Below are 16,352 nucleotides of genomic sequence, written 5' to 3' on the forward strand. Positions count from 1 at the left end.
ACACTAGCACTGAACACTCAGCACTTAACTAAACCATAGACACTTTGCAGAATTTAAATTAAAAAAAGATAAATTCTCCAATCACTGCACAATTTTACACGACTTAACTGCAATGCTGTGTTTTAATTCAAATGTGAAGATGGAACGTTGAATACAGCAACGTGCAGTAGCGCCAATTTGGCGCGAAATTTCAAAATTGAAATTTTATAATTTTATTAATATTTATTTGTGTCAATAATTATATTAATTAGACTACAAAATAAATGTTTATTTTCATTAATAATTTATTAATTATTCTCATCACTTACGCGGTAAATTTTAATATTTGAAAAATAAATTATTGGAAATTGAAGAAAACCAAAAATTGTACGTCAAAATAAAATCGCAACAGAAAATAATTGAAAAATATGAAAAAAATTTAAAAAAAAAAACACGCAAGTGTTTGAACAAACCTTGGTGGGGAAATAATATGCAGAAGGGTTTCCTAATACACTTGGAGATTTAATTAAAATTGCTCCAAGTGCATTGCAGCTAAAAAAAACGTCACTTAACTGCTACTTCCCACCAGACGATGCCGGATGATTTTGCTCAGGAACTTGTAGGTTATCAGCATCAGCAATTCGCAACACTTTACACTAGCACTGAACACTCAACATTTAATGACACCACAGATACTTTGCACAATTTAAATTTTACAAACACTGCACATTTTAATTAAACAATCACTCTGAGTAATAAATTTTATGGATGATTCCGCGAATTAACTGCAATACTGTGTTTCAATTCAAACGTAAAGAAGGATCTCGACTACTACTGTCGTTGTCGATGATACTGACTGCCGCTATTGGACCGCCAGTTGATACAAAGTAATCGATTTTGCGATTCATTCTCCCACCCCCCACTTAAGCAAAAATTTCAACGTTGACTACAGTGACGCGCTGTAGCGCCATCTTGCCGCGAAATTTCAAAATTGAAATTTAATTATTATATTAAAATTTATTTGTGTCAATAATTATAATCATTAGACTAAAAAGTGTACTCGAAATTTTTTATTTTCATCAATAATTTATTAATTATTCTCATTAGTTGCGCAGTGAATTTAGATACATGTATTCAAAAAATAAGTTATTACCCAGTAGCGCCAACTGGCGGCAGTTTTAAATGATGATTTCTTTAGGAAGATGGGAGTGGGGATAGAAGTCAGTGGAAATGGTGGAAATTTATTAGTAAACACAACAGTTGCGCGAAGTTATGTGTAACGTTTGGCACGTGGCCCAATATTATTGAACTGATAATTAATTATTTATGTATTTAATTACATAATTAAACTGAATAATAAAAATGGTTGTATGTAAATATTATCAACAAGGGACTTGTAGATACGGACAAAGTTGTCGATTTGATCATACAAACAATTTTGGTAATTATTATTATCGTTAGTAAAACTGAAATTAAAAAATTTGGTTAACAAATTTTTTTTTTTAATTTTAGGACGTCAAGGAAACGAAAAATATGGTGAAAGTAAGAGTGTTGTGTGAGTAACATCAAAATACTTAATTCACTTTCTAATACTAAGTAGTTTTTTTTAAAGCTGATGTAAAAAAAAATAAAATATGACACTGAGGTTCAATAGGAAATTCAATGCGATTTCAAACGAGTACCAACAAAATGAGGTTATTTTTTAAAAAATATGAAATGTTATATATGTGATATTAAGAATGTAAATTTATGTGTGTTGTTAAAGAAAAATATGTATGGGTTGTGGGTATTCGTTTGAGAGCATCAACTCCTGTTTAAAAGCTACAAGACTTTTTCAAATTTTTTTTGAAGATTGAGAGTAAGAAGATTTTTTTTTGACGAGTTGTTGCATAGATAATTTTAAGAGCTAGCTATCACATTAGTACTAATGCACTGAATTAATTTTCAATATTTATTGAGATATACATATGTTTATATTAATGTATATATATTTGGGCGAATGGAAGATAAGTATGGTTTGTTGGTACTCATTCGAAAGAACTTTGAATTTTCTGTTAACTGTCATTATCTATTTTATCCTAAGCATCAGTAGAGGTGTATGCCTTACGCTTTCAATCTCCATGTTTTACAAATTATTTATTTTTCAATAGACTAGGAGTAGCTGAAGAAGTGTTAACTGCCGAACGAGGTGGACAATGGCCGCTGTCGTGTTTCGGGCCATTCAAAGAGCAACCATCCATCCCAGGGTTCGAAGACGTGTCACCAGAAGAAGTACGCTGGGAAATGTATCAAGCCCAAAAAAACAACACCGTCGAGCAAACAAAGCAGCAGTTCCAACAGTTGTGCCAAGACGCCATTTCCAGGCGCAACGTTCTCAAAAACCCGACTCGCGAAACCGCGGCCATGCTTGAGAAGCTTCAAAAAGGAACGACTGACTCCAACAACAGTTTTTTACGCAGCACTCTTTTTACTCCGCCCGCCAATTCCTCTTCCAGCATCTTCGGCGCTTCCCAATCAAATCCATTTACCACTCGGAATTTTACTCCCACCACAAATTCACTCTTCGCTTCTTCTACCGCGACATCAACGTCATCTATTTTTGGCACAAAACCTTTCGGGATGACCAAGCCCTCGCTTTTTGGCGGCGCTAATACACAGCAGGCGCCATTTGCTGCTCAGTCTGGACAAAATATATTCGGAGCAGCCCCCGCGGGCACCAATACAGCTCCCAGTATTTTTGGTGCAGCAAATACAGCAAATACAGCTAACGCTAATACATTTGGCAATACATTTACGTCAACTGCACCGACAAATTTATTCACAAGCAGCAGCGCCACTCCAGCTCCAGGAATATTTTCAAATACATTAAATACAAGCAGCACATTGGCCAGCAATACATTATTTGGACAGACAAAAAATACAGCAGCATTTGGTGGCGCTCCTGTATTTGGCAGTACCTCGACATTTGGAAATACTGGGTTGTTTAATAAACCTAATACGGGTGTATTCAGTACCAATACAGGTGCTAATACATTTGGTACAAATACAGGCGGAAATACGGCTAATAGTACATTTGGAGGGAATACAGGTGCAAATACATTTGGAACAAATACAGGTAATATTTAGTTTTTTTATTGTTAACTGAGATATTAAATACTAATAATACGTGTAAAAATAATACAAGAAATACATTTCGTAAATGATACAGGTTCTAATACATTTGGAACTAATACAGCCCCTAATGCATTTGGAGCAAATACAGGTTCTAATACATTTGCCAACAATACTGGATCTAATACATTTGCACCGAATACAGGTAATTAATTTCAATGATAATTAATATACAAAATATTGACAATACATATTATTCAATATTAATAATACATTTTAAAATACTACAGGTGCCAATACATTCGGAAATGGACAAAATACATTTTTCAGTAGCTCAGGAAATTCGCCACCAACTACCAATTTCAGTACACCATTTTCACAGCCATTTAATACAGGTTCTAATACATTTGGAATAAATACAAGTGCCGGCGGTGAAGGTGCTGGCGGTAATACGACCACTACTACAGCTAATACAGGAGCTATAAGTAGTAATCCTTTTGCACCGACTGGACAAACTTTTGCTAACAATCCTTTTGGAACTGGAACTGTAGCTGGAACTGGAACTGGAACTGGACCCTTTGGAACATCAGCTAATATTGATACCAGCTGTTATACGCCGATGGACGAACTAACGGAGGAAGAAAAGAATATCTACTCCGCGGATAAATTTTTGTTTAAAAAAGTACCTCTAAGGCCGCCTAGTATTGAAATAAGATAATTATGTATTTCTTTCTTCTTGCAAATGTAAATATTCTGATACTTTTAATGGATATAACTAAGTTTATTTAATAACAATAGGTTCAATTTATTGTGGCTTCAAATTCTCTTCATATTAAATATCTTATATTTATTTTACCACTTAGAATTATTGAAATTAAATTATGTGGGTTGAGTCGTGCGGTAAATTTCTGCTAGTTTGAGTACCCACATCACTATATTAAAAAAAAAATTTTTTTTCAAAAAAAATAAAAAAATTTTGAAAATTTCACATTATCTAAAATGAGTCAAGTGGGTACTCAAACTAGCGGAAATTTACCACTCTGTAATGTACTGCTGTTGATTTTTTTTTACGAAATTAAAGATGTAATAGTAAAATAAAGGAAAGTCATTTTTGAAATAATTTTTTATTACTAATTATTTTCATTAGTCATAAACAAAAAATAAGAAGGGAAACATTAAAATGCTGATGGTATTTGTAGTGTTAGAAACAATCAAAAAAAAAGTTCATGTGAATTCATCGACAAGAGCTGAGTAATTAAAAACAGCGTGAATACAGTAACGATTTAAAGTTTTGAACAAAATGACAGATTAAAATAAATTATTACTTTTATATTTATTTATTATTTCACTAAATTTTAATATTTATTAATATAATAATGAAAAAATGCAAACAAATACGCGAACTTGCACGCGATATTTCAACAGGCCGGTGATTATTGTTCCTTCTGATAATATTCGGTTGTGTAAAAAACCATTAAATGGTACAACAACCACTGGAAGTTCTTATATTTATCATGGAGGTTACAGACCAGTTTGTAATTTTAAACCAAAATCAAATTACGTACGTAGTGAAGCTGTATCGGCTAGTGATACCACACATAAGCTGAGTTACCAGCCATTCCCGATAGAGAGACGAGAAAAATTACCTTGGGCTCAGAAAAAAGTTTACAGGTACTGTAGTTTTTTAGTTATTTGAATTTTGAAAATTTTTTTTGACTCAAAATTATAAGGATGGTGTAGAGAGATAAATTTTCGTTAATTTGAGTACCCACATCGATAGGTTTTAAAAAAATATATTTTATATATATATTTGGAATATAAACATATGAGAATTTGGAGTAATGGAAATGTAGGCTTGTGGGTACTCAAACTAACGGAAATTTGTCGCTTATCATGACAAGCATTTTGATAATAAATTATTTTGATGACCATCAACTGATTTAAGGATTTATTGTTTTCAGACCGCCGGAAACAGGTTTAGAAACATTTACTACTTACTCGCAGAGTTATATTCCGATTGATGGAGTACACAAAGAAAAGCCGATTAAGCCTCTTCAGAATTCAGAATGGCTTGGGAGAAAATATAATTTCAATGGCACGAGTTCTTACAACGAAGCTTTTATTCCGTTACCAATTGAACACGTAGTGCCCCAGATTCCGAGCGGGAATATTGTTTTATCGAATGATCTTATGGAGTCTGAAACGACGAGTAAAGTTACCCGTGTTCCAAACCATCAATAAATCAATTTCCTAATCAAATAGATAATAATTTTTTTTGCGTTAGTTGAGCTATCAAAAATTCAATGTCCAAAAAAGGCTGCCGATAAAACCTCGGGCTAAAAATACTAGATACGAAGGTCCGATGCAAACATTGACGACTAATAGAATTGATTATCAACCCAAAGTGACTTCGAGACCGGAAATTAAAATTCCAAGGGACAATATTCGTAATTCAGATAAACCAATTGAAGGATTAACAACATCAGCAAGTTCTTATTTATATTATGGTCCAATTAATTTAACACAGAGTTTCAAACCGGTTAAAAATTATCAAAAGTAATTATTAAAAAAAAAAAAATCAATTTATCAAAAATTGATAATCGATATATTGAACAAGATGTCGATTTTTTCCATTTAAATTCGCTTTATCAAAAGTTTTAAATCGAAATATTGAGTACAAAATCGAATTATCAAAAGTTGTAAATCGATATATTATATATTTAATCGATATATTGAATACAAAATCGAATCATCAAAAGTTGTAAACCGATATATCGAACATTTAATCAATATCTCGAACATTGAACCGACATACCGAACATTTAATCGATATATCGAATTTGTAATTTATGTATCGAACTTGTAAATGATAAATCTATTTATTGAAAATTTAATCGATAAATCGAACATTAACCGATATATCGAACATTGAATCGACACATCGAACTTGTCATTGATAAATCGATACATATCGAACATTTTAATCGATGCATCGATATATCGAACACTAACCGATATATCGAACGGGTAATTGATAAATCGATATATTGAACATTTAATTGAGAAATCGAACGTTTAACCGAAATATCGAACATTTTATCGATATATCGAATTTATAATTTATTTATCAAATTAGTAATTTATATATCGAACGGGTAATTGATAAGTTGATATATTGAACATTTGATCGATATATTGACTTGTAATTGATATATCAAATTGGTAATTGATAAATTGATGTATTGAACATTCTATCGATATCTCGAACTTAATAATTCGATATATCGAAAGTCAAAAAATATATAATTTTTTTATAATTATTCTTTTTCTTTAAATTAGACCAGTAGGTAAATTTGATGACATTACAATAAATAAGTTATCATACCGACCATGGGATCCAGTAATTAGAGAAAATTATCCATGGGCACAAAAACCAAAGTACAAAAAACCAACGCGACCAATCGACGATAATTCGATCTACAAAATAAGTTTTATTCCTCCTGAATACTATTGTTACCAACAATGTGAGGGTCCTTCATGTCCAAGGCTTCCAACTACTTCACAAAATGTCATGTGTCTAAATTAATAAAACACTCATTTTTTTTTTATTTTCATAAGCATAAAATTTATTTAATTGCACTTCCAAATTGTGCATACAATTTAAACATTAAAAATAAAATTAATAATTAATTATTATTATTATTAAAATATAAATTTATGGCCGTGTCCAAAAAAAGTTATTTGTATATAAAATATTTATCATTTATGCACTGGACATTTATAGTTTTGTTAAACAGGCCGTTTTACCAGAGATCAATATTAAATATATTTTTAAATATATTATAATAATTATAAATTTTGTTATCATTTAACAATAATCTTAATCTAAAAAGAAACATTATCTTATATAGTTTAGACTCTTTTCAAAGGCCAGCAATCTTAAAATAAAAATACATTTAAAAATAGCTAATAATCATAAACTTTAACTTGCACCCTCCTGAAGGCTTATTCATTTTTTGTAAACATGTAAGGGAAAAAATTTATTTTGACCCTGTAGTTCAATAGAGAATTAAAAGCGCTTTCCAATGAGTACCCACAAGCCGAACCTTTTTTCCATAATTACAGATGTATATTTTTATGTTAATATAAAATATATATTTAAATCTGTTAACCCTTCAGCTCTTGAGCTTAAAACCCCACTCCCTGTTTACACGGGTCATTATTAAATTAAATTGAGTCATTCTCAGTCGCAGCAGCAGGATATTAGAAAAAAAAAGGCTTTAATTTTTTATTATTAAAGTTTGCCGCGTAAACAATTCTACGGTACTGGTACTGTATACAAAGTTGAATTAGAATGAGTGGAAAAGAGCACGCAGTGTCACTAATAATCTCACATTGCACGCACACTAATCGAGACTCCCAAACGCTAAAGGGTGAAACTATAAAAAATTAGTAGGACTTGTTGGTACTCTATTGAAAGAGCTTTAAATACTTGACTTTGTTACGCTTAATAATTTTTTTTTAGTTCTTCTTACCACACTTTGATAGAGGATCAAATTCCCTTTCAAACGAGTACCAACAACGTATATTTATTTCCAGCAATTACAAAAACATATATAAGTACATATATATGTATCTTATAAATAAATAAAAATAAATATGGCTTGTTGGTACTCATTTTAAATGGAATTTCATTCTCTAAACAACTACAAGATCAAATTTTAAAAAATGTTTATCCTTACAAACTCTCATGAGTCAAAAAATAATTAATGATATTTTTTTAGTGTTCCAATTTATCACAAATAGTTACGATAGATTTTTTAATAACGAGTTTCTTTTAATCTAAGGCACATGATTGTCAATTAAATCATATTTAAAAAAAAAAAGTTTTTTTTTATGCTAAAAAAAATTACAATACACATTAAATATTAATAGTAATAGATATCATTTATCTACAACTTTGGAACTATAGTAAACATAAAAAAAAAATCCTTCGAAAATTTTCTCTTCCACTCTTTTTTTTTTTTTAGCTATGTCATTATTTTGTAAAATTTGACTAATCAACAATTAGTCAAAATGATAATAAACATATAATTCATTACAGTTCTTTGTTTGAAATCGATAAAAATTTTTATTTTTCTACTTGAAAAGTTATTTTCAAAATTTTTTTATTATTTTTCTTTCGATAAGTTGGTTCCTCAAAATGAGGAATAAAAAATTATTTCAAAAAATATCAATTTAAACGGAAGTTATTGCAATTTTTAAAATGAAAATCTCGAAAAAAAAATTCGATCGTTACCAAATTAAAAATATCGAAAACTATTTTTTTTTTTTTTTTTCCTTCTAAAAAAATTCAAATAAAAATTTAAAAATCAAATTTACAAAAAAGTTATTGGAAAATATTTTTCAGACCCAAAAGAGTTTAAATTAATTTTTGAAAATTTTTTTGCGCAAAAATATTTTTCGAAATTTTTTAACTCAAAATTTTAATTTGCATACTAGTTAAGAGGAAATTAAAAAAAAAACTATTTCAAATGAAAAAAACTTCCACGAAAAATTTCAAGAGTCTCCAATTCAAAAAATGATAATTCTTTCAAAAATTAAAATTTTTTGATACATTTTTTTTTTTTATATAATCTACAAAATCAGCGCAACCTATCGAGATAAAATAAATTTTTAAAAATTTTAATAAACTTCTTTTCCAGCAGGAACTCAATTAATAATTAATTTTTTTTTTCCATATTTTGGTTGTGTAAAATATATACACATATAGTTATATATATATATAGATGTATATATAAATATTAATGGAAAAAAAAATTTAGCAGTAGCCTTATAGTAAAAATAAAGTGTTATAATTAAATAAAAATAATAATAAATAAATTATTGTGGTTTGTACGACTGTATAAATTCATTGAATCCAAATCCATTGAGTTGATCCAGATTAAGATTTTCGTCAATTGATGGCATCTCAGTGTGACCAATTAATTCTGCGTAATCCATGTCACTAGGACGGCCACCAGGATTTGAAGATTGTCCAAGACCCGGAGCGTAACTGTACCAGAAACACAACCCCAATCACTCTGGCAATCCTCTTTACTCATATTTATTATCATTATCATTATTAACCATTTGATTAATTAATTAATTTATTCATTTATTAGTTAATTAACTATTCAATTAATTAATTTTCAAGCCGGAATAGCCGATACAACGACCAAGAAAATAAATTTACCAAAACAACCACAAAATCGCGATCGAGAAAAAAAAAATTATTGAAAAAATTAAAGTTTTTTAAAATCAATAATAAAATTAACGATTGCCAGTTAATTTATAATAGATCGATTGGAGTTGCGTCCTGTTCTATTTTATTTATTTAATTATTTAATTCAAAAAATAAAAAAAAAATAAAATTTGAAAAATTAAATAAAATATGTGGTTGTACCGGCTTGCTCCAGGCCTTTTTTTAAAATACTTATTTGTCAAAATAATTACTATCATTATTTTTAATTTTTTTTTATAAAAAAAAAAAAATTGGACCCGAAGCTTGGATTCTAGTCTAGATTTTTTTTTTTTTAAATAAGTATATCGGCGAGCGATTGAGTTCAATTAAAATATAGAGAGGACTTTTTTTTTAAAAGTTTAACGAGGAATAAAATTGTCAGAGTACAATTTTACGTTATCTTTGATAGTTTAGCTGGAATTTAATATCTAAAGTTTAAAAATTGATAGATTGTGCCTTGATGTCATAATGTACTTGCAATTGTACTTGTTATTGAAATTGCGGCTCAAGTATGCAGTTTACGTTAAAAAGGCTGAGAATATTTTTTATAGAGAATTAAATTTTCTACAAAATTTGTCTTTATAACTTTATCCGTATCTGCAATTCTTAAGCCACAATATAAATTTAAAAATATGCCGCTCTAGACTAGAATTTAAAAAAATTTTATTTTTATTACCCGCTAAAATTATTAATTAATAAAAAAATTATCCTTATATTATAGTTACCGCCTAATAAAAATTTTATCAAAAACCTTGTAAATTTTAGTATAAAAATGACTGTTAATATGATTATTAGAATTACACAGATAGTAAGTTAATTAAAATACTGATTTAATTATTAAAAATACTCAGAATTAAGAGAATACTTTTAGTGAGGAATAAAAAAAACAATTTATCATTCTTATTATTATTGATTTTTTTTTCTTTTTCATTTTTTTTTAAACAAAAAAATATAGAATTTCCGAGTATTTTTAATTAGAGAGTAGAAAATTTTTTTTTTATTTTTACATCCAAGTAACTGACCTGGATGCAACTGACGGAGTGTCACGAACAGAAGGATCAGGACTGTGTGCTTGAAACATATTTGACGGTGTTGCTGGATAACTTCCGTGACCCTGAGTACTACCCATGCCAACGACAGAAGAGTGGGAGGGAGTTTGACCGCCAACGCCTGGTCCACCCCAACCCGGCACGTGGGTCACGAGAAGAGGTTTCACATACCCGTTGTTTGACGTCGGTTGACTCTCTGTAAATTTTATTAGCAATCAATAATTAAAATTCAAATTTAAATTTAATATTTTTCGAGGTCAAAGATTACATACCCGTAAATGGGGTGTAGTAGCGCGCAAATGCTTGATCTTTTGATATGTCGGGGTACAAGTACAGCAAGTGTTGAAGATCTGATACTCTGTCAGCGAGAGAACGGATAGCAAAATCCTTGCTGGTGAATGGTTGCAGCATAAACACTTCGGTTTGATCTGGAAGTTCAAAAGTTTATTTAGAGGCAATAATTTATGATCCTGAAGTTGACAGACAATTAACAATTTATGGATTTTTTTTTTCAATAAATCAATTAGAAAAAAATAAAAAAAAAAGAACTAAAAATATACACACGTAGAAAATTAAAAAAACTATCGGTGCAATTTTTTAAAATAATTTTTTTTTTAATTTGTTGTTTAAAAAAAAATACAAAAATTATTAGACGTCTGTTAACTTCAGTACCATAACAATTTATGATTTTATATTTTGCAAAATTTTTTAGTCACAATTAATATAATAATCGAGTAGTTGATAAAATTCTGCGTAAAAAGAGTACCAACAACCCTATATCTCAATGAGCTGTTGAATTATCATTTTCAAAATGCTAAAATTACTTTTAAAAATTTTTCTTAACACTTTGAAATCATCACGTCCAAACCAAGTGATGTGGGTACTCAAACTAGAGGAAATGACTTCACGAACCCAAATCGAACCCCCAAAATAAAAAAAAATCAATTGCTTGACATGGTTAATCTTATTAATGAGCTGAGTTTAATTTTTTTCAAAATATATCGATGTAGGTACTCAAACTTGATTAAATTTTATTAGAAAATCAGTAACAGAAATTAAAAATCAATAAAAATAATGAAAATCTTACCTCCAACCCAAGCAATAGTGACACCGCCCAACTCGGAATCTGAAAATCTCATCAAGAAAGTCCCACTGGGGCATGTCGCGAGCATTTCTTCTGCCTGCTTCTTCCTCACGAATCCCAAGATGAATCCTTCCGTCCATGGCCCTCTCAAATGCTCTCTTGTGAGCTTCATAACCGCATAAAACCACTCCCAGAATGTAAAGTTTCTCTCAGGCAGCGGCTCTTTGCAGAACTGAGCCCAGCTTAACATCAAATTCGAATAGTCCTGATCCCCTGGGTATCCTCCTCTAAAAGCCTTCTCGGCAAGAAACCTCAAATTGTCCTCCATCAAATGTCTTCCAGTCGCAGACTTAAATTTAACATTCAACGCCTCGGCGACCTGGGACCAGGGGACTTTATCTGGAACCGCAAAGGGAACTCGCCCTGGTTCAGCGAATGCGTTGTCCCAAGTTACCGTCGCCCAAGCATGTGGTTCCTGGTTTCCATGAACGATCACCACCACAGGGAGACTCAGAGTCCATACCTGGAAGACCAGTTCCCCACCTCCAACACTGAACTGAGACTGAAACAACAGCGAGAACTTTTCATCCATCACCGACTCTGTTCCTTTTTTTTCCGCCCGCTTAATTTTCTTGAGCTGCATGTTCCTAAAGCTGACACTCAGCTGCCTGGTGGCCTGATGATACTCCATGGTCCCGGTGTTGTTTAAAATTTCTCCACTGGCTTCGCTTCCCTTGGCCATCTTGTCACTCTTTAGCAGACTATTGGCCTGGGCCTCACTGATGATGCTGACCTTAACCTGGGGTGGGGTCATATGGACGTTCAACTTGCCCCCAACTAGGAGTCGGACGGTGCTAGTGAACCGAGTGTTGGTCTTCATCACCTGGGGCGGCTGCTTCTCGATGATGAACGTGCTGGTGACCAGAGAACTCAGCAGCTGGGTGATGGACGAGTTGAGCTGCGGCAAAATGTCCTGGACACCTGGTGGATCCAGTGCTAGCTTCAACTTCAACCTCTCTGCCTCTTTTATCTGCTGGCGGTTGAGCCAAATTAGTTCTGCTAAACTTTCGCACCATTCCTGGATCGAATCTAGGGTTGAGTTAAAGGGGGCGCCATTTCCCGCGAGCTGCTGGTCGCGTTTCCATCGAATCAGCTCGTCATCGAGGACTTTCGACTGGAGGCTGTTCAATTTGGTGATGGTGTCCTTGAGCTTGTCCGCCAAAGTAAGACGTAGCTGCATTAGATTGGCGACTTTGTGATTGAGAAGCTGTTCCTGTTGCTCCTTTTGCCGACGGATCTTCTTCTCGGCGTCGATACTCTGCTGGTTCTGGGGATGAGTCGCCAACTGCTGGAGATGAGCATTTAATTTCGTGCATTCGTGGTAGCTGATAGCGAAAGCTTCCTGCTCTTGTTCCATCTTACGCAGATCCTCACCGGTCTCTTGAGTTCGCCGTCGAAGAGCCTCAACTTGCTGGGCGATCTCCGTCACCGAGTCCCCAACCATCATGCCAACGCGACCGTGAGCCATACTCATCAATGCGCCGCCTAAATTCTCCACTTGAGCAACCAGCTTCATCTCGGTTCCAAGGCAGTGCCGGATTATACGGAACAGGGTTGTGGGGTTGGTGTTGTACCGCTGCCGGAACATCTTTGCGGCCTCCATGAGCTTGAGTTTGGTGAGAAACAGGTCCTCGGTTTGAAGAGAAGCGGCTTTGGATTCTAGTTCCTGGATCAAGGAACCGATGAGGTTGGAGATGTAGGGCTCATGCTGTGGGTTATCTGGCTCTATATCTGCCCACATTTTTTCTTCGATCCAAGCAGCGAGGAAATGACGAACTTCTATAGGAAAGTGCTCACCATAGACTGAACGAATTTGCTGGAGCGCCTCTTGTGGCAACTGCTGCGCTTTTGCCCACAGCGCCATTTTTTTTAATGTGATTTTCAACGGCTAAAAGCTGAAGAACAAAAAAAATTATAGTGAATTTTTAACAAATTTGAATTTTTGGATCGACCGCTGGTAATTTTTCGATCGGTAAAAAATATTTTATCAACTTCTAGTGACTTTTTAAACAATTTTAGTTTCTAAAAAAATTGCCCTGATAGCCAGAGTTTCTCATCAGAAGTTGGCATTCATTATTTTGCGATCAACTTGACAACTTGGCGACAACTTTACCTTTTGTAACTGTTGGATACAGGTTACCGCCAACTTTCTGAGAAAGTTAACGCCAGCGAGCAGCCGCAAGTTTGAAGGCAGGTTTCTGAGAAAATTGAAGGCAAATTTCCCTCAACTTATGGAATTGCCAACTATTGCCACCAACTTTCTCAAAAAGTCGCTATCAACTTATGGAAATGCCAATTTTTGTGGCCAATTTGGCGACAGGTTGCGGCACTAGTTCGACGCCAGGTTACTGCCAATTTGGCTATCAGGGTAATTATCCATTCCTAGAGAATTTTAATCAAATAAAAAGTTTAAAAAGTTTTTTATCGATTGCTAATAATTTTTCAGTTGGTAAAAATATTCTGTCAATTTCTAATAACTTTCCCATCACTACCCTGATAGCCAAGTTGGCGAGAAATTGGCGGCAAACTAACAGCCGCAACTAATTGCCAAGTTGGCCGCAAAACTTGGTATTTCCAAAGTAGATAGACACTTTCTGAGAAAGTTGGTGGCAAAAGTTGGAAATCCAATAAGTTGACGGAAAGTTGCCTTCAATTATCTCAGAAACCCGCCTTCGAATTACGGCTCTTCACTAGCGCCAACTTTCTTGGAAAGTTGGCGGTAACCAGTAGCCAAAAGTTGCAAAAGCTAGAGTTGTTGAAAACTTGTCGTCAAGTTGGTGGCAAACTAATGAATACCAGCTTTTTGACGAACAACTCGTGCTATCAGGGCTTCTCATCACTACCCAGGAAACCATGGTATCAGCTCAGAAATTGATATGCAACTTTTGGCATCTCGATGACGTAAAGTATAGATAAAAAATTTCAGTTCAACTTTTTAGCTCTCGAATACCGATAACCACCTTAACCGCAAGTTAACTTCAAGCTACGGTAGTATTCTGAAGCCAACTTTACAGCAAAAGTTGGAGAGCAAAAAGTTGCGGTTACCCTGATAGTCATACTTTTAATGTAATTGCTCAACAAGTTCTGCAGTGAAACGTTTTCGGCCAATTAAATGACAAGTTTCTGGCAAGCCTCGGCTGGATAATACTTGCGTGCAAGTTGATGCAAATCAACTGCCGTCATCTGAATGTAATTTGACAGAAAAACTTGCCGTCAATTTGAAGTGAAACTGTCAATCAACTCAACGTCATTATCCGACAGTAACACTTGTATTCAAATTGAATCCAAGTTACAGACAATTTACTGTCAACTTAAAGGTAATTGTTTGCTCTCCAACACTTTCCTTCAAGTTGACTTCAGAATACGACAGTAGCTTGAAGTTAACTTGCGGTTAAGGTGGCTATCAGGGCAAGTTGACCGTAAATCGTCTGTAACTTGAATTCAATTTAAATTCAAATGTTATTGGCAGACAATGACGTTAAGTTGATTGAAAGTTTCACTTCAAATTGATGGCAAGTTTTTACGTCAAATTACATTCAGTTTACAGCTGCAGATTTACATCAACTTGCACGCAAATTTTATCCAGCCAAAGACTTGCCAGAAACTTGTCGTCAAGTTGGCCGAAAATGTTTCACTGCAGAAATTGCTGAGCAAAGATTGGCTATCAGGGTAGTAACTTTGTCAACACTAATTTTTTTTACACTTTTAGTTTTATTTTAAATAATTATCAATACCAAACAAAATTAATTATCAATTTCTAGTAAATTTTAATGAGGCAAAAAATTAAAAAATTAATTTCTAGTGATTTTCCACCTAATAAAACTTTTTTTTCATCAATTCCTCATCCCTCAGTCCTCAAAAATATATATAATCTCCATGTTACACTAAAATACTTGACAATCCTACTGGCAATTACTCTCTGCCAAAGTTGTCTAAGATGGTGGTAAGGGACCAGAGCCCAGATCCAGAACTTAGGACCTAGGACAAAGGTAAGAGAAAGTTCCATCACCAGCCCAAGACCAAGACCTTCAGACGGCCTTGGGTCTCAGTACTTTAAACCTCCTCCATTATTTAAATAACCGATTCCTCGTAAGGAATGTGGATAAAAAAATAAAACGGAAAATTATAGAATCCGACGTGCTCATGACGTATTATAAATAAACGATAACGCATAGCTACATAGATAAGATATTTATATATATCTACATTTACGTACATACATACGTACATACATATACATATATATAACTATATATACATCTATTCATTACTGCATGTCATTTTGCACCAACTATGTAAACATATCTAAATAAATATTAAAAAAAAAAAATATATATATATATATATATTTACATATATATACATACATATATATGTAAATGAATAATACATAAATGAAATAAATATAAATTTAACCTTCATTTTAACTTACCTCAGTATCCCAATGGGGACTCACATTAAACTGGCGGGAGTCTTTTTGTAAATTGTTTTTTTTTAATAATTAATTTCACTTTGCACTCAATTTATTTGTCAGTTTAATTGTTATTTAATAAAATAATTATTAGCTACTTTGTTGGATATATATAGATACATATATATGTATTTATTTAAACAAACGACAAGAAAGGATAGAGATGATAATAATAACTAAGAGCAAGGACAAGGATGGAAGCAACGTAGAGCGTAGCTACGTTTTTTAGTTGCGTCTTGCTCTTGCGTCGCCTAACCCGTTGGTTCTCGGACGAGCTAGCGCGGCGGAGTGCGCGACGATCGAGTAATTCTTAGA

At 32.9% G+C, this 16,352-nt stretch overlaps 3 protein-coding genes across 3 annotated transcripts; 2 read left to right on the forward strand and 1 right to left on the reverse strand.

Moving 5' to 3' along the window:
- Positions 1-1,203: 1,203 nt before the first annotated feature.
- LOC130678319 (nuclear pore complex protein DDB_G0274915-like) lies at positions 1,204-4,121 on the forward strand. Its single transcript, XM_057485496.1, has 5 exons — positions 1,204-1,420; positions 1,492-1,534; positions 2,130-3,094; positions 3,188-3,295; positions 3,381-4,121. Exons 1-5 carry the CDS (start codon positions 1,342-1,344, stop codon positions 3,806-3,808), a joined length of 1,623 nt encoding a protein of 540 aa, XP_057341479.1. The 5' UTR covers positions 1,204-1,341; the 3' UTR covers positions 3,809-4,121.
- A 157-nt stretch (positions 4,122-4,278) lies between these two features.
- Positions 4,279-6,896, forward strand: LOC130678321 (stabilizer of axonemal microtubules 2-like). The gene is made up of 4 exons (XM_057485498.1): positions 4,279-4,761; positions 5,052-5,304; positions 5,375-5,646; positions 6,430-6,896. Exons 1-4 carry the CDS (start codon positions 4,475-4,477, stop codon positions 6,674-6,676), a joined length of 1,059 nt encoding a protein of 352 aa, XP_057341481.1. The 5' UTR covers positions 4,279-4,474; the 3' UTR covers positions 6,677-6,896.
- A 382-nt stretch (positions 6,897-7,278) lies between these two features.
- On the reverse strand, positions 7,279-16,335 carry LOC130678318 (signal transducer and activator of transcription 5B). The gene is made up of 5 exons (XM_057485494.1): positions 15,999-16,335; positions 11,510-13,461; positions 10,695-10,850; positions 10,396-10,618; positions 7,279-9,145 (listed from the first exon to the last, which is right to left on the reverse strand). The coding sequence occupies exons 2-5, from the start codon at positions 13,428-13,430 to the stop codon at positions 8,974-8,976; spliced, it is 2,472 nt and encodes an 823-aa protein (XP_057341477.1). The 5' UTR covers positions 13,431-13,461; positions 15,999-16,335; the 3' UTR covers positions 7,279-8,973.
- Positions 16,336-16,352: the final 17 nt, after the last annotated feature.

This window comes from Microplitis mediator, chromosome 1 (assembly GCF_029852145.1).
Source record: "Microplitis mediator isolate UGA2020A chromosome 1, iyMicMedi2.1, whole genome shotgun sequence".
In the NCBI taxonomy this organism is placed as follows: Eukaryota; Metazoa; Arthropoda; class Insecta; order Hymenoptera; family Braconidae; genus Microplitis; species Microplitis mediator.